The 22,964-nt window shown below is 45.6% G+C and overlaps 1 protein-coding gene across 1 annotated transcript; it reads left to right on the top strand.

Annotated features, from left to right (window-relative positions):
* Positions 1-5,393: 5,393 nt before the first annotated feature.
* Positions 5,394-8,497, top strand: LOC101767615 (disease resistance protein RPM1). The gene is made up of 2 exons (XM_004968632.3): positions 5,394-6,390; positions 6,507-8,497. The coding sequence occupies exons 1-2, from the start codon at positions 5,573-5,575 to the stop codon at positions 8,140-8,142; spliced, it is 2,454 nt and encodes an 817-aa protein (XP_004968689.1). The 5' UTR covers positions 5,394-5,572; the 3' UTR covers positions 8,143-8,497.
* Positions 8,498-22,964: the final 14,467 nt, after the last annotated feature.

Genomic DNA, 22,964 nt, shown 5'->3' with positions numbered 1-22,964 from the left:
CCATGATGAATGAGGTGGCTGTCAACAAGTCAAGGTCAAATGGATTCTAAAGGTACGCAATAAAATCATATTTTCATATTTAATTACCTGGGATTTTGGAAAGAAAAGAAAAGATGGCATGCTTTTCATATGTTCGTCTTCAAACTAGCATATCTAGGTCTAACAAAGAATCAGATTATTTTCACATCACTGATTGAATGAGCTGAGACCATTGCCAGTTGTTATGGTCTGAAAATGAAAGGAATGTCAAGCTCCGAAAATTTGAGCAACACCAACACCTCACCAGCAAGGTTGAACAATGAGTGGTCTACCTGGTGGGACATGGGTGCAACCATTGGTGTGTTAGTTGCGTATGCATCGGCACCTCAAGTGGATGTGGAGTGCAAGATGGTCCGTTACACTTGCAGAAGTTGACTGGCCATCAATGGGTTGCTATTAACCTTGCTGACAGTAAGAAGTGCTACAAAAATTTCCGTCTTCATCCATCTGCATTTCAGTTGTTGCATTCAATCTTAGTGTCCAACCATGAGCTAAAATCCACACGACAATGTGATTCAGTTGAGGCATTAGGGATGTTCCTATAGGCATGTGGCACAAGACAATGCCAGAGACAAATGTCAGATAGATTTTGTAGGTCACTGGACACCGTGAGTCGGAAGTTCGGTGAAGTGTTAGATGTCGTGGTATCTTTTGCACTTATTATTAGACCAACAGATCCATTATTCAGGTGTGTGCATCCTAGACTGCATCAATTCTCACCATATTTTGATGGGTCCATAGGAGCTATAGATGGAACCCACATTCCGGTGCCAGTCCCTAAGCACGCACATGATGATTTTAATAGAAAGGGGTTCGCCAGCCAAAATGTCTTGGCCGTTTGTGACATAGGCATGAGGTTCACATTTGTTGCTATGGGGAAGAAGGGTGTTGTGCATGACACTGTTGTTTTTAGGGAGGCTTTAAACCAAGCTGAGCATTTCCCTCACCCACCCCAAGGTGAGCTTATTTTGTTTGTAAGGTTTATAGTAACTAACATATGGGACTGCCATTCTAAATTGCTCTTTGTATAACAATGTTGATATGTAGGAAAATACTATTTGTGGATTCTGGTTACCCACTGCGTGAGGGTTATATGGCGCCATATCGCAAGGCTAGGTACCATTTATCAAAGTTTAATGCCAAAGGTCCTGAGAATTTGAATGGAATTTTTAACTACCATCATTCGTGCCTTCGGAATGTTGTGGAACGATCTTTTAGAGTGCTAAAGAATAAGTGGCAAATTCTAAGAGGTATATCGTTATATACTATGAAGAAGCAATCAAAGTTTATTGTTGCATGCTTTGCACTATACAATTTTGCATTGGACAATAACGAACCTGGAATGGTTGGTACTGACATGTTTGGTCATGACACCTACCTTATTAGGAATGGTGATGAAAATGACCCTGCATCAGATTGGTTAGCGCTACTACCAACGATGATATTAATAAAGTTCGTGATTGGGTTGCAGCAGGATTTTATGGGTCGACATGATGGAGATATTTTCTCAATTTGGTAATTTGTTATTATGAATGTAACCTATCAATTTCTTTCTAATTTGTTGTTGTTGTGACTTGAGAAAGCACCGATCAACTATTGTAGCACTGAAATATTCTAATTGTATGCATATCATTTATTTTGTGCATGTTTGCATAAGCTATGGTAAATGAAGTCCATTTTAGTCTATGGTTCCAAATGGTTGAATGTGAAATGAAAATGGCACACTATTGATCGCTTGTTTAAAGTGCACGGCTGGCTGCAGCCGTTGCTACATGGTTGCAGCTCATGCAGCAGCTGGTCCCTGGCTGATGTAGCCTCTGTAGCAGCTGAATGGCTAGCTGCAGCAACTGTAGCAGCTGAATAGTTGGTTGATGAGCTACAGCAACACCCAGCTCAAGCGAACATGTAACTAGCGAGTATTTTTTTTTTCAATCTCACCCACTTTTTTCATACTAATCATGATAAGAAATGCTCACACCCTATCGGATTACTCTCTTTCACGACAAAACAATATGAGGGTGTCAGGATGAAAAATCAATCAAAGAACAGAAAGCCACAACCGAGAGCAAAAGCTGAGTGATTAAGATGAAAAATCAATCAACCAATAGATCGGTCATGTTTGTTTGTTTCTTTAGGAGCTCCTAAAATTCGTGTCACATCGATACTAATTAGAAGTATTAAGTATAAACTAATTACAAAACCAATTGCACAGATGGAGGCTAATTTGTGAGACAAATCTATTAAGCCTAGTTAGTCCATGATTTGACAATGTGGTGCTACAGTAAATATGTGCTAATGATGGAATAATTAGGCTCAATAGATTCGTCTCAGGAATTAGCCTCCATCTGTGTAATTAGTTTAATAATTAGCTCATGTTTGGTCCTCCTAATTAGCCTCCGAATATCCGATGTGACATGAATTTTAGTCCGGACTAAACATCCAAACACCTCCAAAGAAATGATAGAATAAATGGGATGCCAGTATTGTAGTACTTGCTGTGGGGGCTGGGATAACCTCTGCAATTGAAGCCCGCGTGACATTATCACTGACATGTGGTTTGAGGGTGCCATTGCATGACCAACACATTGGTGACAAAAGGTTCGTTTGGTACCCTCTTCAGCACTCACCTGGTCTGGCTGAGCAAGGCTCTCGTAACTTTTGGATCCTCCATTGGTTACATGCTGGTACCTGCGCTTTCAAGATTATCCCTTCCCTTGCCCCAACGGGAGCCAATCCGGCTGGCCTCCACGGGCAAAGCTAGCCTTGCTCAGTGAGGCTAGGCGAGGCAAGTCACTGTGGAGTCACGTTAGAGGAGCTTCCCACTGTAGTTGTATGATGAATAAATGTGCCAGATATGTGATATGTCCATCTATCAAGGGTACAATGTATAGGGCGGCAGTGACGAGAGTGATTTTTGTATTTGTGCTGTTATAGTCTGTGGGGATACTATACCCTCCGATACCATAAGGGCTGACCTGTCTCCTTCAGGGATAGACTGGGCCGACTATAGGAGTACGTCACACAACACAGGACAACGTGTGCCACAATGCTTCTATAAGATCTCGAAGATTAGGTGTAGATTTTAGTCTGCTAACATAGAAAAACATTATGTTTTGATCTGTAACTCCCAACCGACTAGGAGATAAAACTGCTGACCTGTAAACCTGCTCAAGCTATATAAGACGGGTAGGGTACCATTCGAAAAATCGAAATCTATAAGGCAATTAATACAGTTCAGCTGAACACAAAGACATGACATAGGGTATTGCATCATATTGACGGTCCAAACCTATTCAAACCTCATGTTCCGATGATTCCTTGTTCGAACAATCTATCACCTTTGGATATTCTCTTTAGTTGATTGCCGGCATTAAACTCCGACACAATCCCATGTGCCTTTTATTTCCAACCTTGTAACACGCACTTAGCAATTCTCTTCATTATTTCAGATTCCAAATTTCTAAGACATTGGTTCCGCTGAACTCCTCGTTCTATTATTGGATCATTGCTGGACCTTTGGACCTGCGAAAAAGGGAGAAGAAAAAAGAGAGGAAGGATTACAATTGGGCCGGGGAGACACAATTCGGCGCACAAAACAAGCAAAAAGAAGATTCTAACTAAATGAACATGAATCTCATAATATATCTTGACCATCAAAAACCGAGTCAAACGAATGATCTGTACCCGGTGATGTTTAGAATTTTGAAAGGTGGAATTTCTAATGGTCTCTCGGATGATTTTGTAGTCAGTTTTCACTCACTTTTCTGTGGCTGTGATTCTTTCAAGATTTGTGCAGACCTGTTGCTTTTTCGTCCATTCTATTTATGGGCCGTATTTGTTGCTTTGTTTGTTCGGCCCATTTGTTGACGTCCTCCTGTTTCGCCGTCGTCAGAATCAAGGCAGCCTCTTCCATTGACGCCCAATGTTCTAGGTCCGTCATTAACGCAGTTGCGATGTGGATTGTGGCATCCCTCGTGATGCGCAGTCGCCATGAGCACTCTACCTAGGGGAGGACCTGCGATGCCTCCAGCGAGCTTGCCGTCGTCGGCTGGTATTGGGTCGCCGTTAGTGGACGAGGTAGCCGACAAGGTGCGTCTGCACGATGAAGAAGACTGCGTCGACGTTGGCTGGCGGGATCGTGGAGTGAAGGCTATCATAGAGGTTGAGGAGTAAGCCATTGGAGGGGACGAGGAGCAACTCGGAGGTTGAGGTGTTTATGGCTAGGACGGCAGCGACCAGCGGTTGGAGGCTGGAGAAGCTTGAGAAAGACCTCACGGAGCTTGGCTCCCATCCTCCCAGAGTTTGATATGAAGGGTATTTGATTTTGAGTTGTGGGGGGAAGAAATCGGTATTTGGTATTTGTTTTACCATAGTATAGTGAACATCTGTTTGATTTTCTTGTTTGTTTTCATTCGGATTTTTTTTTGCTGTATGTTGCGATTTCCGATTGAGAAAACATGCTGTATCATCCAGTTTCTTTTTTTTTCTTGTTTTATTTTGTGACGTGTCATTTTTCATTGGCCCAAAATGTGAGTGAAAACTCAATGCAAAATCAATCGGGTAGGAGGAAAAAAAAGTCTCTGCAGCTACAATTTCGCCTTTTGGGCTAGCTGGTGCCAAAACTTTAATATAATAACGCTGAATGTAGCCCATGCAGCCTCAGCCCATATTTTTGTTCGGCTGGTTATTTCAAGGCGGATGTCCTGCTAAGAAGCAGCCTTTTGGCGCATATAGCAGAACTTTCAGGCCCACGAGTGGCCACCAAATCATCCGACCCATATATAAGTATACAGGCATACAGCCCAAGCTGAAATTCGACATCCCCCATTTTGCTGAAAAATGGGCATTTGTCTCAAACAGAAGTTATTGCTAGTGTAATGGTTTACGACATCACATAGATCTGTTTGCTTGAAAAGAGTTTGCAGCAACTTTAGGATTCTTGGTTTGCTGATTGTTCACAGACCATTCTAATCCTACTCCATGATTTGATGTTATTATTGTTGGTACTTTAGGCAACAGAAAATTGTCAAACCTCAAGCAAATTTGTGTCCTCTGGTATTTGCAGTGCAATTGATCTCTTCTCCTTGTCGTGCCTTTGGTGTCTTGGCGAGGTTTGGCAGACAGCCATCCCAAATCACTTGCACAGATGCTCAGAAAAAACAGACGCAAACAGAACCAAATTACGAGTAGAATTGAGCGAAATTTGCTGAATCATCAAGTTCATCATTTCCTGAAAAAGAAGCAGCAAATTGGCGACAAGAGATCAATGATAATACTGTTAATTTGCTTGACCTGACCAGTTGTAGATAAGATGCTGCCGCGTCCTTGTTTTTCTTTTCTTGAGAGAAAGCCGTGCCTTCCTAGCAGCTCTCCTACTGCAAAATATTACGCGCATCCGGCCTGGACACTATCACCAGGACTAGGCGACGAAGACTTGGTGCTCTGCAAAGTCCACGCCCATCCTCTCCGGCGAGCGCGGCGGCGAGGGCGCGCGCGAATCGAGATCCGGGGCAGGCCGACCCGCGCCGGCGAGATGGACATCGTGGTGGGCGCCCTCTCGGGCATGGTGGACGCGCTGCCGGGGAAGCTAGGCGAGCTGCTGGAGCAGGAGTACGCGCTGCTCGCCGGCGTCCGCGACGACGTCCGCTTCCTCCAGACCGAGCTCGGCAGCATGCGCGCCGCCATCCGCCACTGCGAGTCCCTCGATCACCACGACGCCCAGACCACGGGGTGGGTCGGCAAGGTCCGCGAGGTCGCCTACGACATCGAGGACTGGGTTGACCTCTTCGCCGTCCGCGTCGACGGCGGCGCCCCGCCCGCCACCGGGGTCCGCGCCTGGTTCCGCCGCGTCTGGGATAAGTTCACGGCGCTCCCGGCCCGCCACACAATCGCCGGCGAGCTCCAGGGCCTCAAGGAGCGCGTCCTTGAGATCAGCGACCAGCGGAAGCGCTACAGCCTAGGCGGGATGGTTGGCACCCCCGCGCAAGCTCCCCTTGATCCCCGGCTGTCTGCGCTCTTCGTCGACACCAACAGCCTCGTCGGCTTCGGCGAGAAAGTGGAGGATGTGTCCAGGCTTGTCATGGATGCCGGCAGGACTGAGCTGAAAATCGTCTCCATTGTGGGGATGGCCGGATCCGGGAAGACGACGCTCGCCAATGCAGTGTACCGGCGTCTTCAAGCGCAGACGCAGGACAACTTCAATTGCTCCGCTTTCGTCTCCATCGGACCCAAGCTGGACATGGTCAGTAAGACAGTCAGAAATATGCTCTCACAATTCGGTGACCGGCACCGAGGTGGCCAGGACATTAACCAACTCATTACGAGTGTCAGAGAAATACTGACGAATAAGAGGTACGCCTAGCATGCCTTGTTGACTTTTCACAATTTTCATGAACCAGACTTTGGAATCACACACTAATTTGGTAATGTTTGCTTCATCCGTGTATCCTTTTCGGTTATGTCAATAGGTACCTCATTGTGGTTGATGATCTATGGAGCAGCGAACAATGGGCAACAATTAAGTGTTGTTTTCCGGAGAACGGTCTTGGTAGTAGGATAATCACCACAACAAGGAATGGCGCATTGCCAACAGATGGTTATTCCTGTCCAAGCAAATTTGTTCACGAGATCAGCCCCCTCAGTGACACGGACGCCAAGCAATTGTTTCTGAAGAAAGCTTTCAGCAATGGGAATGTTTGTCCTCCACATCTGGAGGACGTTTTTAATCAGGTTATGAGAAGATGTTGTGGTCTGCCACTTGCTGTAGTTACCGTAGCTGCCAAATTAGCACACAAGCACTCAAGAGACGAATGGGAGAAGCTTGGTTTGAACCTTCTATACAGTTCTCATTCAGATGGATCAGATGGGCTGAAGCAAATACTCAATCTTAGCTTCAACGATCTACAGCCACATCTCAGGACATGTTTGCTGTACCTAAGCATATTTCCTGAGAACTCTGAGGTTGACACAGAGCGCCTCGTGAGGCGATGGATTGCTGAAGGATTCATAGCTGAAGGACGCAACATAAGTGCTCAGGAAACAGCACTGGGCTACCTCAATGAGCTCATTGTCAGAAACTTGGTACAACCATTGGATCTGAACCATGACGATGCCCCAAGGCGTTGCAGAGTTCACCCAGTGATACATGATTTCATTGTTTGCAAGTCCATGGAAGAGAACTTTGCCACTCTGATGGATTCTCAACATGTCCCAAACAACGGCACCACTGTCCGCCGGCTCTCTTTGAAGAACAGTAGCAAGAAACATCAACCTGCAGCACGAAATGAGTCTACGGACTTATCTCATGCTCGCTCAATCACCGTCTTTGGCCATGCCAGTGCCGCGCCTAGCCTGAATGATCTAAAAGTGGTGCGTGTGCTGGATCTAGAAGGATGTGATGGTCCAGTATGCTTGGACGGCCTATGCAAGCTGGTGCTGCTGAGGTACCTGAGCCTCAAAGGTACTGACGCCAGTGAGCTCCCGCCAGCAATTGGGGATCTAAGGTGTCTGGAGACACTTGATGTGAGATTCACAAAGGTGAAGGAGCTGCCTCCCAGTATTGTCAGGCTGGAAAAGCTAATGCATTTGCTTGCTGGGAGTGCCAAGCTGCCTGGCGGCATCGCTGAGATGAAGGCCCTGCAGACACTGTCATGCGGTGGTACCACAAAGGGCTCTGTGAAGTTCATCGAAGGGATCAGTAAACAAGATAAATTGAGGGAGCTGGAACTCTATTTTGATGCTACTGAAACGCATGAGAAGCGAGTCAAGTTCCCTGCTTGTGGGTTCCGGAGTGTTAAAAAACTGTGCATCCAGTGCAGCTCACCATCGGTGACCTTTGAGCCCAATGCACTGCCAGCTATCCAAGTGCTTGAGCTCAGGTTCCAGAAAGGCCTTGCTGATCAATCGAGTGGCGTGTCTGGCATAGAGCATCTGTCGAGCCTGAAGCATGTCCTCCTCGAGTTTGAGAAGCATGATGCGGGCGCCATGGCGACTGTTGATGCAGTGAGGAACTCTGCTCAGAGGGTCCTTCCAGATCAATATATCACTATCAAGGTGGATGGGAACTTGCGAGGAGCTACTAATACGTTGCAGAGCATTGAGTAATTACAGTTCCAAGCAAGAGGTAAGCGACACGGTTTAATCACACATAGTGCAAGCCGTCTGCTCATTTAATTTCTATGCATTTCCTTCAACACATGATGCCTTCGTGGTTTACTGAATTGTTGAGACTTGAGAGTGTTTTGAGTCTCGTGTACACACGTGCTTTACATTTTCGATTTATCTGTGTCATCATTTGTTTATCAAAAGTGTGATGTTTTGCTGCTGTTTTTCCTTTGCTTTTGATGATGTAATAAGCAAGAAAGGATGTAGGCATTACATGATGAAAATTGCTAGAACATTTTTCCTTAAAGGATGTATGCATTGGATGATGAAAATTGCTGGAACATTTTTCCTTTTATCTAAAAAGACATTCTGAAACGTCATGCCTAGTTGGAGACCAAACGAAAATGGAAACTTGAGAGTAATTTTGGATTAAGTAACGAATCACTATGAATTATCTTGTTTCCATTTTCTATAAAAATTCAATATGAACTACCAATAGAATCATCAGTCCATGGAATTTTATAGAGCCCATAACATTTCACTTCAAACACTTAAAGGTGCTTGTACTTCGAACGTGGATCCATTTAATTTTCTCTTGGCCTTCAATCAAGCAGCAACTGAAAGGATCTTTTGTTGAGAAAGTACGCATTAATTTAAAATATACAATAGAAAACAAAAGACGCATGGATAACCAAGGCCTCCAAACAGAGGGCCGAAGTGCTGTTTGTGGGTTTGCAATGAGGAGCAGGCTTGCTGCTTCACTTGGACCGAATGAATTAAGGAGAGAGAAAGATGGGCTGGATTGGATGGTTGTTCTGGTGCGTGAGGGAGGGGATGACAAGGCCAGCTACCGCTTCCATGGATAGAGGAGTAGAGGGAGGAGATAGCAAGCTTGAGCTGCCGCTGTGCTGCTTGGATTAGAATTTGGCGCGAGGGAAAATCAGAGCTGGGGCCTGGCTGCTCGGATTTGGAAGCTGGTGCCGTGGCGCTGGTATATTCGATTCACTTATGGAAGGGCATTGGTGTCAGAAGTGGGGAATGAGATCCTCTAACTTTACTTTTTCTACCTTTGAGTCACCGCCATATAGACCCAAACGTGATGGAACTTGCATAGCAGTGACTCAAAGTTAGAGGCTGAAGGGTAGAGAATCCTCTTCCGAGAAGCGGGTACATGAGAAAAAAAAGGTAAGATGGTAAATAAGCAGTAAATGTTAGGATTAGTCTTAAGAAATGTTAGCAATTTTCAAGCTCCGCCGCTCATGTGTGGCTGCTCGCGCTGGGCCACCACGGCAACCAATTATCACCGCTCCCCAGGGTATGTTTGGTTCCTTTGCTAGGAGAGGCAAGCGGAGCAATGCTAGCCGAGACTAGCTTGGCTAGGCAAGAGAAAGGGGGGGTGTTCGGTTCTTCTGCTCATGAGTCAGTACATTGCCTGGTACATCAGATCAGTGAGAAAGTTTGTACGGTAGATAGCAGCTCATGGAACATGAGCCGGTCTTACGTGCAAGAAGGGATTTTGAATAAAATAACGTGGTAGCAGGGATGGTCTCATGGTCAGCAAGAGACATCACTAAGCTGGGCTAGCATGCACTGGATCCTCCGCTCAGGGCGTGCTACGCGGGGTTTCCTAACCTCTATCAACGGTACTAGCAGAAGAAGGTTGATACCATGTTGGGTAAAAAATCAAGACTCTTGGGTGTTGACTACTTTTCTAGTCAACACATGAATTACGCTTGCTCGCGCGTGCACCAAAGATCACCTCGCCAGCGTCGCTGAACAAGGTCGGTCAGGCAAGCCGGTCAGACCGGTCCTTACAGAGCCGTTGCGAAAACCTAAGATTGCCGCCTCGGGAGGGACCTCATCGGAGGTGGCGTGCCTAGGGTTGCTGTGAGATCGGTCAGGCCATTCAGAGCTTCCTCAACCATCCTCAAGACGAAGGAGGAAAGCAAGGGGGTTGGAAAAGCTAGGGTTTGAAGATAAAAGGAAAAAAGATTTGTTTGACAATTGGCTAATAGCCCTCAATCGGCCAGGACCCTCTATATTTATAGGGTGGGAGGCCTTTTCCCGCAAGAAAGACTCGTTTCAACTCCAATTCAACCAGGACTCTCGATTTCTTTTCGGACTAGGGCTGACTGGTTTGACCGGTCAGGGAACCTGGTCATACCGGTTTCGCCTGCCAAATCGGCTTTTGAGCCTGATCGGCGGCGCTGCCACTTTTGCGCGTCAACACATGCCCCCTATTTCTTGGTAAAGCTTGCGTACCAAGAAATACACCTAAGGATGATGGATTCCACCGGCCATTTGTTCTGAGGGCGATACGTCAATATATCGGCCATACCGCTTCTATGCGTCTTGCCAAACACTCGGATGATACTTCTTCAAGTACTTCCCATTCAGAGCTCTAGGCAGCTGAAATCCACTTAAAGTTTCCACCATATAGGAATTGCCATGGAGCACACTTGTAATCTTGTATGGTCCTTCCGAACTCGGAGACCACTTCCCAAACTCATTACTCTTAGCCCCTATAGGCAGAATTATTTTCCAAACCAGATCTCCCACCTGAAATATTTTGGCTTTAACTTTTTTGTTGTATGCTTTAGCCACTCGAACTTTATCCCTTTCAATCTTAGCCAAAGCTTCCATCCGCTTGTCGGTCACTTCATCATTATTATCCATCATCAAAGCATAATAAGTATCAAAATCAAGATTATCTTGCTTAGCTAACCTATATGCACCCAGATTTACCTCGACGGGCAAAACAGCTTCTTGACCATAAACAAGCTCAAAAGGAGTAATCTTAGTCGTGCCATGTCTAGAAATACAATGAGCCCATAAAGCTTCAGATAACACCTCGTGCCATCTTTTAGGATTGTCTTCTATCTTCTTCTTGATAAGCTTAATTAATATCTTGTTGCTAGACTCAGCTTGACCATTAGCTTGAGCATAATAAGGAGATGAATTGAGCAGTTTAATACCATAGGATTCCACAAACTCATGCACCTCTTTGGATATAAATGAAGTCCCTTGATTAGTGGTCAAAGTTTGCGGAATAACAAATCTGTGTATACTATGTTCCTTGACAAACCCAATCACCTCTCGAGGTGTCATATTCTTAAGGGGATTCGCCTCAGTCCACTTGGTAAAAAAAATCAGTAGCCACAATCACAAAACAATGCCCCTTTGATGAAGAAGGGTGAATTTTACCAACGAAATCCAATCCCCATCCTCTAAATGGCCACGGCTTTATAATCGAATGCATTGATGCAGTAGGTACCAACTGAATGTCCCCAAACTTTTGACACTCTTCACAACCTTTGTAGTAGCGAAAACAATCGGCTATCATATTAGGCCCAATAAAAACTAGCTCGCTTGAGGAGCCACTTCATCACACGAGCCGATTGATGCATACCTCAAACCCCTTCATGCACCTCTACCATTGCTAACCTAGCTTGATCACAATCCAAGCACTTCAAAAGCAATCCATCAACCATTCGATGATATAACTCATCGTCCATCAACAAAAACTTGAGCGCCCATCGTCGAACCTTTCTGTCAACCAAGCACTTAGGATCCTGTAAATAATTAGTCAGAGAACATCCACTTCGTCTTTAGCAAATTTGGGACGATTCATAGCCGAAGTGGACTTTTCTCCAAACAGACCGGTTAGCTGGGCGGTCAGATCGGTTAGACCGGTCCGACCAGTTTTGGAGGCCGGTCGAACAGGTTCCTCTAGGACGTAGCACTCGGCCTCGCAAAGCGTCGGCTTTCTTTCATGAAAGTTCCTTTTATGGACATTATAGCCAGACGCTTGCTGTGCCAGAGCATTAGCCCTCGGATTCTCTTCCCTCGGTATATGATAAATAGTAAATTCATCCATACAAGCTATTATGCCTAAGCATTTATCAAGATAAGCATTTAAAAACCCGTCTAAGCATTGGCATACCTTAGACACTTGCTGCACTACCAGCAGAGAATCACCATAAGCTTCAACATGCTTAACCCCCATTTCTTGCAAAATTTCCAAACCGAATAACAAGGCTTCGTACTCAGTTTGATTATTGGTACACTTATGATCCAACCGGCTAAGAAACTCAAAAACAGCCCCGTTGGGTGAAATAAGTACCACACCAACGCCGAAGCCACTTTTGCAAACCGATCCATCAAAGTGAAACTTCCAAGGGGTAAAAGTAACATAACCGACATTCAAATCAAGTTTCTCATTAATACTATGCTCAACAATAGAATCAGCTACAATTTGTCCTTTCATCGATTTCAACGGTTCACAAACCAGATCATATTCGATGAGAGCATAAGTCCATTTACCGATCCTACCACTCAAAATAGGTTTTTGCAACATGTATTTAATTATATCTGTTTGACAAGCCACTATGCAAGTATTTGATAATAAATAATACCTCAACTTAGTGCAAGTATGATATAATGATAAACATAATTTTTCAAAAAAAGTGTACCTTGTCTCTGCATCTAATAGTCTTCTACTCACATAAGTAACAACAGCTCCTTCCATTCAGTTTCTTGAGTCAAAACAGCCCCAATAACAGCCTCTTCGGCAGCTATATACAATTTAAAAGGAATACCATGCTTCGGAGCCTGAAGAACGGGCGGTGAAGATAAATAACTCTTAATTTTCTCAAATGCTTCTTGTTGTTTTGCTCCCCAAGTAAAATCAGTTTAATTCTTCAACCGAAGTAAAGGAGTAAACGCATTCACCTTCCCGGACAAGTTGCAAATAAATCTCCTCAAATAATTCACCTTGCCCAAGAACTTCTGCAACTCTTTTTTGCAAGTAGGAGCTTGTAATTTTCTGATAGATTCAATTTTCTTAGGATCAATTTCAACTCCTTATCATGCACTACAAAGCCCAAGAATTTCCCAGCCGATACACCGAAAGCACATTTGAGTGGATTCATCTTGAAACCATACCGACGCATTCTTTCCAATGCAAGTCTCAAATCAACCAAATGGGATTCAGGCCCGGCCGATTTCACAACAATGTCATCGATATATACTTCCAGCACTACTCCAAGCAAATCATGAAAAATCAAATTCATAGCCCTTTGATAAGTAGTACCAGCATTTTTCAGACCAATAAATCCTGGACACACAAAAGCCGTTTTGGATACATCCTCTTCGGCCATAAAAATTTGATTGTATCTAGCATTGCCATCAAGAAAGCTGATCATTCTATGACCAGATGCAACATTAATAAGTACATCGGCTATAGGCATAGGATATTCATCTTTAGGCAAAGCCCTATTAAGATCTCTAAAATCAATACAAACACGGAGCTTGCCTATACCTTTCTTTTCAACAGGCACAATGTTAGAAACCCAATCAGCATATCGACAAGGCCTAATAAACTCAACATCAAGTAACTGATTGATTTTCTCTTTCACTCGGTCATAAATAATAGGATTAAAACATCTAACAGGTTGTTTATGAGGCCTAAAACCAGGTTTTATAAGCAGCCGATGCTCAACTAGCTCGCGGCTTAAATCAAGCATTTCAGTATAATTCCATGCAAAACAATCGACATACTCTTTCAATAATTTTATTAAATCGTCCTTAAAAATAGGCTCAAGATTCTTGTTTACAAATGTCGGTCTTGGTACAGTACCATCACCAATATCCACCTCCTCTAAAGGATCAGCCGACGTAACCCCTTGTCCTAATTTACTCATGTCATCAAGATCTTCAATGGCTTCACACATATCGTTCTTCCGCGCCCGATAGTGTTCTAGCCTTTGTTGCAGCCATTCTAGATTTCCATCCATTATATCATATGTGATGAGCTGCCGATAAGCAAATTAATGTGACTTGTGCTAGCTGACCATCAATCGGCTTTAGTATTGCAGTGACAAAGCCACCCTTTGTGCAACTAATGTACTCACAATCAGAAAGATCTACACCAGATAAGCATCTAACATTATCGTGAGCACTCATGGTAGAACTATCGGTCACAGCAACACAAGCCGACGTATCACCATGAATGACCTCCACTTCATGGCCAATCCACTGAATCAAGAATTGATGCAACGTAGAAGGAACACATTGATTTGCATGTATCCAATCACGACCCAAGATCAAGCTGAAGTTACCTTGTGTTTCGGCAACAAAGAAAGCAGTAGCCAACATCTTACTCCCAACGGTGAGCTCCATAGAGACGATGCCTTTAGCTCCCATAGGCTCGCCTCCTCCCACACCGCTAACAGTCATGTTGGTCTTGATCAGCTCCTTATCTGAACCTCCCAATTTCTTGAACAAAGAATAGGGCATCAAATTTACAATTGCTCCTCCATCAACCAACATTCGAGAAATCGGCTTCCCATTGATGTGACCTCGCATGTACAACTCCTTCAGATGGTTTTCAGTAGTTTTAGGCTTCTGGAATACTGCTTCCTTAGGCCCAAAATCGAGGTGAGCCAAATCTTCCTCCGAGAGCACATAGCCATCCATCGACATATGAACCACATTTATGTCCAGCGTCATCCTCTCAGGAGAAGAACTGTAATCAACAAGTTGTTCATCATCCTCTATCTCATGGACTGATGCCAACTCTTCATCACACGCCATAAGGTCAGAAAGAGTGGAAACGGATGAAGTTTCTGACGAGATCGGTCTGACCGGTTCAGGGGCTGGCTCAGACGTTTCGACCGGTCTAACCGGTTCCTCTGCTGGTTTGACCGGTTCAGCCTGAACGTTGGCCTTTGCTCTCCACTCCTTCTTTTGAAGCGCCATGGGTCTGTACTTGTTGAATGCCTCATCCTTCTATTTTTCCAGCTCCTGTTCCCTTCTCTCCTGTAGCCTTAGTCTCTGCAATTTCCTCCTTTGTGTGCGAGTTAACCCGGGAGGACACCACTTTGGTAGGAGATATTTAGAATTTGACCCACTGCTACTAGCTTCATGATCATTGGCAGCGGATACCTTCTGAACAGGAGCTATGACCGGATTGTTCATATCAATTAGTCTTTCCACATTAGCCTCAACGGGAATTTTCATAGATCCAATTTGGATAGTAGCTTCTCCTCTGCCCTCCGCTGAGTCTATCTCTATCTTCTAAACTTCCCCTTCCTTTTGCTTGGGACGATACACCTGCCTCGGGGAAGAAGCGCGCGATGTCTGAACAACCGGTCTGACCGGTCATAGGGGACCGCTCTAACCGGTCGGGTCTGCTGACCTTGACCAGATAGGCGAGGAGCCCACTGGCCATGCACGGGATGCGAGACTATCCAAAGCTGACTTTCTGGAGCCTCCCCATCCAGGATGGAAAGACGGCTATTGCACAGATTGATAAGGCACCCACATCACCCCATTATCATCCTACACCGGGCATGGAGGATTCAACGCCTGAGGAGCCCAAGATGTGAAGGGATGTTGTCTCTGCTTCACCTGGTCGCCCCTCTGTCTAACAACTGCTCTCGGCGGCGAACCTTGCTTTTCTTGGCGGGCAAGTGACCTCATTCTTTTTTGTACCGGCTGATCACTTGTAACGGCCCTTTCTTTAGTATACTTGTTCAGAAGCATATCAAAGGTGACTTTCTGCCTGGGGCTGCTCCCCTGATCTTTTGCCATGTTAAGATTCCAGGTCCCAATTTCTGGGCGCTTGGGCTTTAGCATTCGGGGATGGCCTTGTGTTAGACCGGTCTGACAAGTCTCCCGAACCGGTCTGACCGGTCCAGCCTGACCGATCGGCTCGGACAGCTTTTGGCCGGATCCCGTGTGCGAGGCTTGCCCCCCGTGTCCAGAGGTTTTCACAGTAATCTTGAATGATTCTCTACCATCTGGGGTATTTTCATACACCATTTCCATTACTAATTCTTTGCCTCTCAAATCGAGCTTCTCTTCCCCGATTATCAAATTTTTCCCTTTAGTTGCCTCAGCTTGATGCGATTGAACCAGTACCTTGGGTTGCTGAATATCCATTGTGTTGACAGGAAAAGGTGTCTTGTCCACTTGCATCTCATGGAAAGTCAACCAGCCTTCATTTATAGCTGATTGAACTTGTCGACGAAATACATTGCAGTCATTGGTAGCATGAAAAAAACTGTTATGGAATTTGCAATATGCTTTTCTTTTCAATTCCTCAAGTGGAGGCATGGTATGAGTTATTTTCAAATGCCCAAGTTTAAGTAATTCATCAAAAATACGATCACACTTGGAAACATCAAAAGTAAATTTTACTTCTTATTGCCGACTCTTTTGGGCCGGCTTAAGTGATATGCAATGTATACTTGCTTGCAGATCTCCAATGAGTAGTCTTGTATTATTGCAAGTAGTCATTTTGTTGGCGGTAGTCTACAATGTAGACCTCAATTATTGTAGATGTTTGTAGAAGATGCGCATGTGAGTACTGTGTCCTTTGCATTATTGCTTTGTACTGGTGAGGATGCACGAATGTACTGTGCAAGTCTTGTCGTTTGTAGTCAGGGCGAGTCACACACGGGCTTCCAAACCACGCGGCCAGGCTTTCACGTGCAGGTTGTCCTGGTAAAGGACAAGTCGCATAGCTTGGTCTTCCGGCTATAAATAGAGCCCCTAGCTGCCGCTGCAAAGGCATGGCTCGGATTATCGCAGTAGTTGGCCTTCGGCTTCTTCTCTTTGCCCATAGTGAGTTTGCAATTTATGCCCCGATGCTAGAAGATTCCTCATAATTAGGTTCCACATTCCCTCCATAGGTCTTCACGCTAGGAAAGATGCCTGCGATGCTAGAAGAATCCTCGTAGGAGGATTCACCGTGTGCTCCGTCTTGTCCCCTACTCTCAGGTGTTAACTATGCTGGAGCTCGCAGGTGAAGGATGATGAGCTTCACAGTCTTTATCTAGCTGTCTGGTCGAGGATGGAGGTGTGGTTCCGACTGCTCACTCTCTCTGCAACGTCCCTAGGCAAGACTCAAGTACACGATGCGTACTTGAAGTCCAGTTCCAAGTACTTGCAGAGGGGAGAGGGTGCTGATGGTGGGTAGGAAGACTGGAGTGTGTGGAGCCTCAGTCTCCTTCTATGCCACCGCCGAGGGGAGGAGAAGGGCACAGCTGCCTAGAATGCAGCTTTCTTGCGTGCACTTCCCGCTTGTTGGTGCTTCTTGCTCCTGATCTGGGAGTAGTTGCCAGGCTCAAGTGTATCCTTGTGATATAATAAAAGCCTGGGACTTTTGTGATTGCCAGTTAGCAGTTGCTTGTAGTCATTGTTGAGCACTTATTTTGTACTCTAAACACTCCGACTTCTTAAAGTGGAGTTATCTGTTGTAATCCTGCAAAATTTTGTTAATACGAAGATTGCATGTATGAAATGAGATGAATAGTTTTGTGTACTCTTTGTCTGTCTGTTGTGACAAACTGATGCCTGTGAAACTGAGTAGTTCGTGCAGGCTTGTTGGCCGAGTAGCTCAAATTTTAGCTGTAAGCCACTATATGAGTTATAAAGAACTCATATAGACTTGTGTTGACAAGTCGAAGGCAGAGCGCTGGGGCTCGTGGACCTGAATAGCTCAAGTTGCAGCTGACTCGCTTTTGCGAATTGCTAGACTTGTTGGAATAAGTTGGGAAAAAGAGCGTTGAGGCTCGTGGAGCTGAATAGCTCAAGTTGCAGTTGGCTTGCTTTTGCAAGCTGCTAGACTTGTTATTACAAGTTGAAGTCAGAGCGCAGAGGCTCGTAAAGCTGAGTAGCTCAAGTTGCAGCTGGCTTGCCTTTGCAGGCTGCTAGACTTGTTGAAACAAATCAAAGTCAGAGCGCAGAGGCACGTAGAGTTGAGTAGCTCAAGTTGCAGCTGGCTTGCCTTTGCAAGTCGCTAGTTGTAGGCAAACACGAGTAGTCCGTAGTTGCCAAAAGGAAATTTATTGATCATAAATGAAAGGTTGAGGCCAGTGGCCTGAGTACATGCTTCTTAGTCTACTGACTATGGGTAGTAGCGACATAGGTGCTCAATGTTCCACGAGTTTGCGACTTCTTCGTCGGAGAGTTATTATAGCCTGTACGATCCTGGTCCTGTGACTTTGGACACGATGTAAGGCCCTTCCCACGACGAGTTGAGTTTGTGTAGCCTCGTCGTGTCTTGAATGAACTTGAGGACCATGTCGCCAATGTTGAAAGAACGCTCTTTGACATTGTGATCGTGGTAACGGCGTAGTCCTTCAAGGTATCTTGCTGACTATACGAGTGCTACACACCGTGATTCTTCCAAGCTGTTGAGGTCTAAGTGCCTTGTTTCCTCTGCTGTCCCTTCGTCGTATTGCTCGACTGTAGGGGACCTCCACATGACATCAGCAGGGAGTATGGCTTCTGACCCGTAGACGAGGAAGTAGGGCGACTACCTAGTAGGCTTGCATGGTTGAGTACGTAGCCGCCAAAGAACGTTGGGTAGTTCTTTGAGCCACATGCCTCCTTTGGTGTTGCCAATGTCATGCAGCCTTTTCTTGAGAGCTTCGAGTAACATCCGCGCTCAACCTGGCCATTGGCTCTTGGGTGAGCGATGGATACGTAGCGAACATCAATTCCGCTATTCTCGCAGTACTCCCAGAACTTGTGATTGTTGAAATTTGAGCTCAGGTCTATGATAATTCTGTTTGGGAATCCGTAGCGGTGTATGCTCTCGTCTAGGAAGTCGAGAACTTTATCGGCCTTAGGACAAGTGACGGGTTTTACCTCAATCCATTTGGTGAACTTATCGATGGCGAGGAGAACTCGATTAAATCCTCCTGGGGCTGTTGGGAGCGGACCAATCATGTCGAGCCCCCAGCATGTGAAAGGCCATGTTGGAGGTATGGTGATGAGTTTGTAGGCAGGGACATGTTGTTGCTTGGCAAAAAAACTGGCAGCCTTGACATATGCGGACTAATTCCTCTGCATCTGCCAATAAAGTCCTGCTTTGAAAGCTTTGCCTACTATTGTTCTTGAGGATGCGTGATTCCCACAGATTCCTTTATGTATTTCCTCCAAGATGTCATTTCCATCCTCGTGAGTGACGCACTTCATGAGTACTCCCGAGGACGCTCCTTTTCTGTAGAGTTTATCTCTGACTAGAACGTAGCTTTTGCCTCGCCGTGAGTCTTGTTCTGCCTGCGTCTTGTCGGAAGGTAGCTCGTGCTCTTCAATGTAGTCAATAAAAGGAGTCCTCCAGTCTACCTCGATCATCATGATCTCCCGGTCAGGTTCTGGTGGACCCTTACTGGTGGTTGCTGGAGTTGCTTGTTCTGTTATGGACGGCTTGCGAAGTTCATGAATAAAAATGCCTGCTGGGACTTCCGTGCGTGTTGAACCCATTTTGGATAAAACGTCGGCGCAACATTGTTGTCGCGGACCACATGGTGAAATTTGAGGCCTGAGAACTTGTTCTACAGTTTGCGAACTTCCCTGCAGTATGCGTCCATATTTTCCTTGTTGCAGTCCCATTCGTTGTTGACTTGGTTGATGACTACTAATGAGTCACCGTAGACTAGTAATCTTTTGATACCCAGTGAGATTGCTATGCAAAGATCGTGTAGTAGTTCTTCGTACTCGGCTTCGTTATTTGACGCTTCCCAAAAGATTTGAAGAACCTACTTGAGTTGTTCGCCTTTTAGGGATATTAAGAGTACTCCTGCACCGGCTCCCTCAAGCTTGAGAGATCCATCGAAGTACATGACCCAGTGTTCAGGGTGTTCTACCGGTGTAGGCAATTGATTTTCCCTCCACTCAGCCATGAAGTCGACTAGAGCTTGGGACTTAATTGCTGTTCTGGGTTTGAATTCCAAGGACAATGCTCCGAGTTCCATTGCCCACTTTGAGATTCTACCCGTGGCATCCCAATGGTGGAAAATTTCGTCGAGCAGGAAGTCAGTGATGACGGATATGTTGTGTTCCTGGAAGTAGTATCGCAGTTTTCGTGAAGTGAGTAGTATGGCATAGAGTAGCTTCTGGACCGGCGGGTACCGTGTCTTGGAGTCCGAGAGTACTTCGTTGATGAAGTATACTGGTCTCTGGACTTTGTAGACTTGGCCTAATTTATACCTTTCGACTACTATTGTTGTGCTAACAACGTGAGTGGTTGCAGTGATGTACAAGAGCAAGTCTTCATTTGGTGTTGGAGCTGTGAGGATCGGTGGCTTTGACAGGAAGTATTTCAGCTATAACAGAGCCTTATCCGCCTCCTCTGTCCATTGAAACTTGTCTTGTCGCTTGAGTAGTTTGAAGAAGGGTAGACCCCGTTCTCCAAGTCTTGAGATGAATCTGTTTAGGGCTGCCATGCAGCCTGTAAGCTTATGCATATCTTTTATGCCGGATGGGGCCTGCATATTGGTGATGGTGAAGATTTTCTCACTGTTTGCCTCGATGCCTCGATGGCTGATAATGAACCCGAGTAGTTTCCCCGATGGTACGCCGAAAACGCACTTGGTAGGATTGAGTTTCCATCAGAACGCTTGCAGGCTTGTGAAAGTTTCTTCTAAGTCTGCCATCAGATCATCTAGATTCCTGGTTTTGACTACTACATCGTCCACATAAGCTTCTATGTTGCGGTGTAGTTGTTTCTCAAAGCACATTTGAAATGCGCGTTGATAAGTCGTTGCTGCGTTCTTCAACCCAAAGGATATTGTCCTGTAGAAGAATGCTTCGAAAGGGTGATGAATGCGGTCTTGGCTTGATCTTCTTCCTTGAGTGTTATCTGGTGATATTCTGAGTAGCAATCGAGGAAGCAAAGTAGTGTGCACCTAGCTATGGAGTCGACTACTTGGTCGATTCTGGGGAGCCCAAAGGGATCTTTGGGACAATGCTTGTTAAGGTCTATGTACTCAACACACATCCTCCACTCGTTGTTGTTCTTTTTTCAAACTAAAACTGGGTTGGCTAGCCAATCAGGGTGGAAAACTTCTTTTTATGAAACCTGCCACGAGTAATTTGGCTAGCTCTTTCTTAATTGCGTCTCTTCTGTCTTGAGCGAATCTTCGTTGTCGCTATCTTTTTGGAGTAGCTTTAGGATCGATGTTGAGTGAGTGCTCGATTAGTTCCTTGGGCACACCTGGCATGTTAGCCAGTTTCCACACGAAAATGTCTCGGTTTGCCCGAAGGAAGCTGACGAGCGCACTTTCCTATTTAGGGTCTAGCCCTGTTCCAATCAGGGTTGTTTTGGATGAGTCACCATTCTCGAGGTCAATGGCTTTGAAGTCCTTGTCGTTTGCTACCTTAACTTTAGCGGCTCCTGACTTGTTCTCTGGAATTTCGAGTTCTGCCGGGGTGAGCTTCTTTGACGCGATGAAGACTTGTTGCATGGAGCTGGGTATTTGAGTAGTCGCAGCTATCTCAATAGCTTTCGTGTCGCAGTCATAGGATCGTCTCATGTCTCCGCGAAGAGATAGCTCTCCTTTTGGTCCTGGCATCTTTAGTAATAGGTACGCGTAATGTGGGATGGCCATGAATTTGGCTAAGGCTGGCCTACCAAGGATGGCGTGATAAGAACTCTCGAAGTCGGCCACCTCAAACTAAATGTATTCTGTGCGGTAATGCTCTTTAGTGCTATTTAAATTTTGGATTTTCTCGACGAGATTTTCTGCTTCTTGATGAAGAAAGTTTTCATCAAGACGCTTCCTTTCCTGGTTGCTAATGATGCATCATTGAAAGGATCCAGCGCCATCAGCGATGCATAGCCAAGAATTGAAGATGAAGGTTGCACCCGCCTCGAAGGCGAACACAGGCCTGATGATGACTGGTGCCATCAATCTCGCGTGGAGAAACTCGGCGACTTCCCCTACCTGGTGCGCTAGCTGTCGGTGTTTTTAGACCAGCAACCCGGCTAGGGAGTACCCAAGGTGGTCTTTTTGTGCGGTGGGTGTCATCGAGAATCAAGGAGTCGATGGTGATGCAAAGAACTAGATTTAGACAGGTTCCGACCACTAGATCACGTAATACCCTACGTCCTGTGTGTAGATTGTATTGATCTTCGTTGTTTGGAGGGGTCCCTGCCCTCCCTTAAATAGTCGGGGGAGCAGGGTTACAGGACGGATTGTATATAGAAGTCCCTGCCCACCCTTAAATAGTCTTTTGAAATTTCGATTTTTCCTGGCCGAATCGTCTGATTTCTTCTCCTGGATGTTGATGATTTGGCGTTGAAACGATCTGGCGCCGTTGGCGATGCAAAGCCAGGATCCAAAAACAAAGGTTGCGCCTGCTTCGATGATGAAGATAGGCTTGAAAACGACAGGTGCCATTGAGCTCACACTGAGAAACTCGACGAGCTCCCCTACCTGGCGCACCAGCTGTCGGTGTTTTAGACCGGCAACCTGCCTAGGAGGTACCCTAGGTGGTATTTTATGCAGTAAGGGCCGTCGAGAATCAAGGAGTCGATGGTGATGCAAGGAACACGATTTAGACAGGTTCGGGCCGCTAGATCGCGTAATACCCTATGTCCTGTAAGTTGTTTGTATTGATCTTAGATGAACTGGAGTTGTTCTTTGAGGGGGTCCCTACACACCCTTATATACTCGGGAGGGCAGGGTTACAAGTCTAAATCCTAGTCGGGTACAATTACAGAGTTCTACTCGGTGTGGTCCGAGTAGTTTCTATATGCACACTTAACTAGTTCGAGTGGGATACGCCTGTTGTTGCGTAGCCCCCTTGTCTTGATCGTGTCCGAGTACGTCCTTTAGTGGGCCGTTCGGGGCCTACTCGTGGGCCTGGGGTGCATGCCCGACATACATTACAAAGTCCTACTTTAACTCAGTAGAGTGGTTTCCTTTTGACCCGACTAGTATTCGGGGAGTCCATGAAGCCTACGCACCCTGCAGAGTAGTCTTCATGTCCGAGTAGGTTTCGGGTACGTTTCCTTGAGTGGGTCC

The sequence above is a fragment of the Setaria italica genome, chromosome V (assembly GCF_000263155.2).
Source record: "Setaria italica strain Yugu1 chromosome V, Setaria_italica_v2.0, whole genome shotgun sequence".
Taxonomy (NCBI): Eukaryota; Viridiplantae; Streptophyta; class Magnoliopsida; order Poales; family Poaceae; genus Setaria; species Setaria italica.
This window is presented reverse-complemented; position numbering and strand designations above follow the sequence as displayed.

Bases quoted from the DNA above. Each gene is read 5' to 3' on its own strand.
- LOC101767615 (XM_004968632.3), top strand. From the start codon at position 5,573: ATGGACATCGTGGTGGGCGCCCTCTCGGGCATGGTGGACGCGCTGCCG. The intron at 6,391-6,506 runs GTACGCCTAGCA...TTATGTCAATAG, and splicing joins GAAATACTGACGAATAAGAG to GTACCTCATTGTGGTTGATG.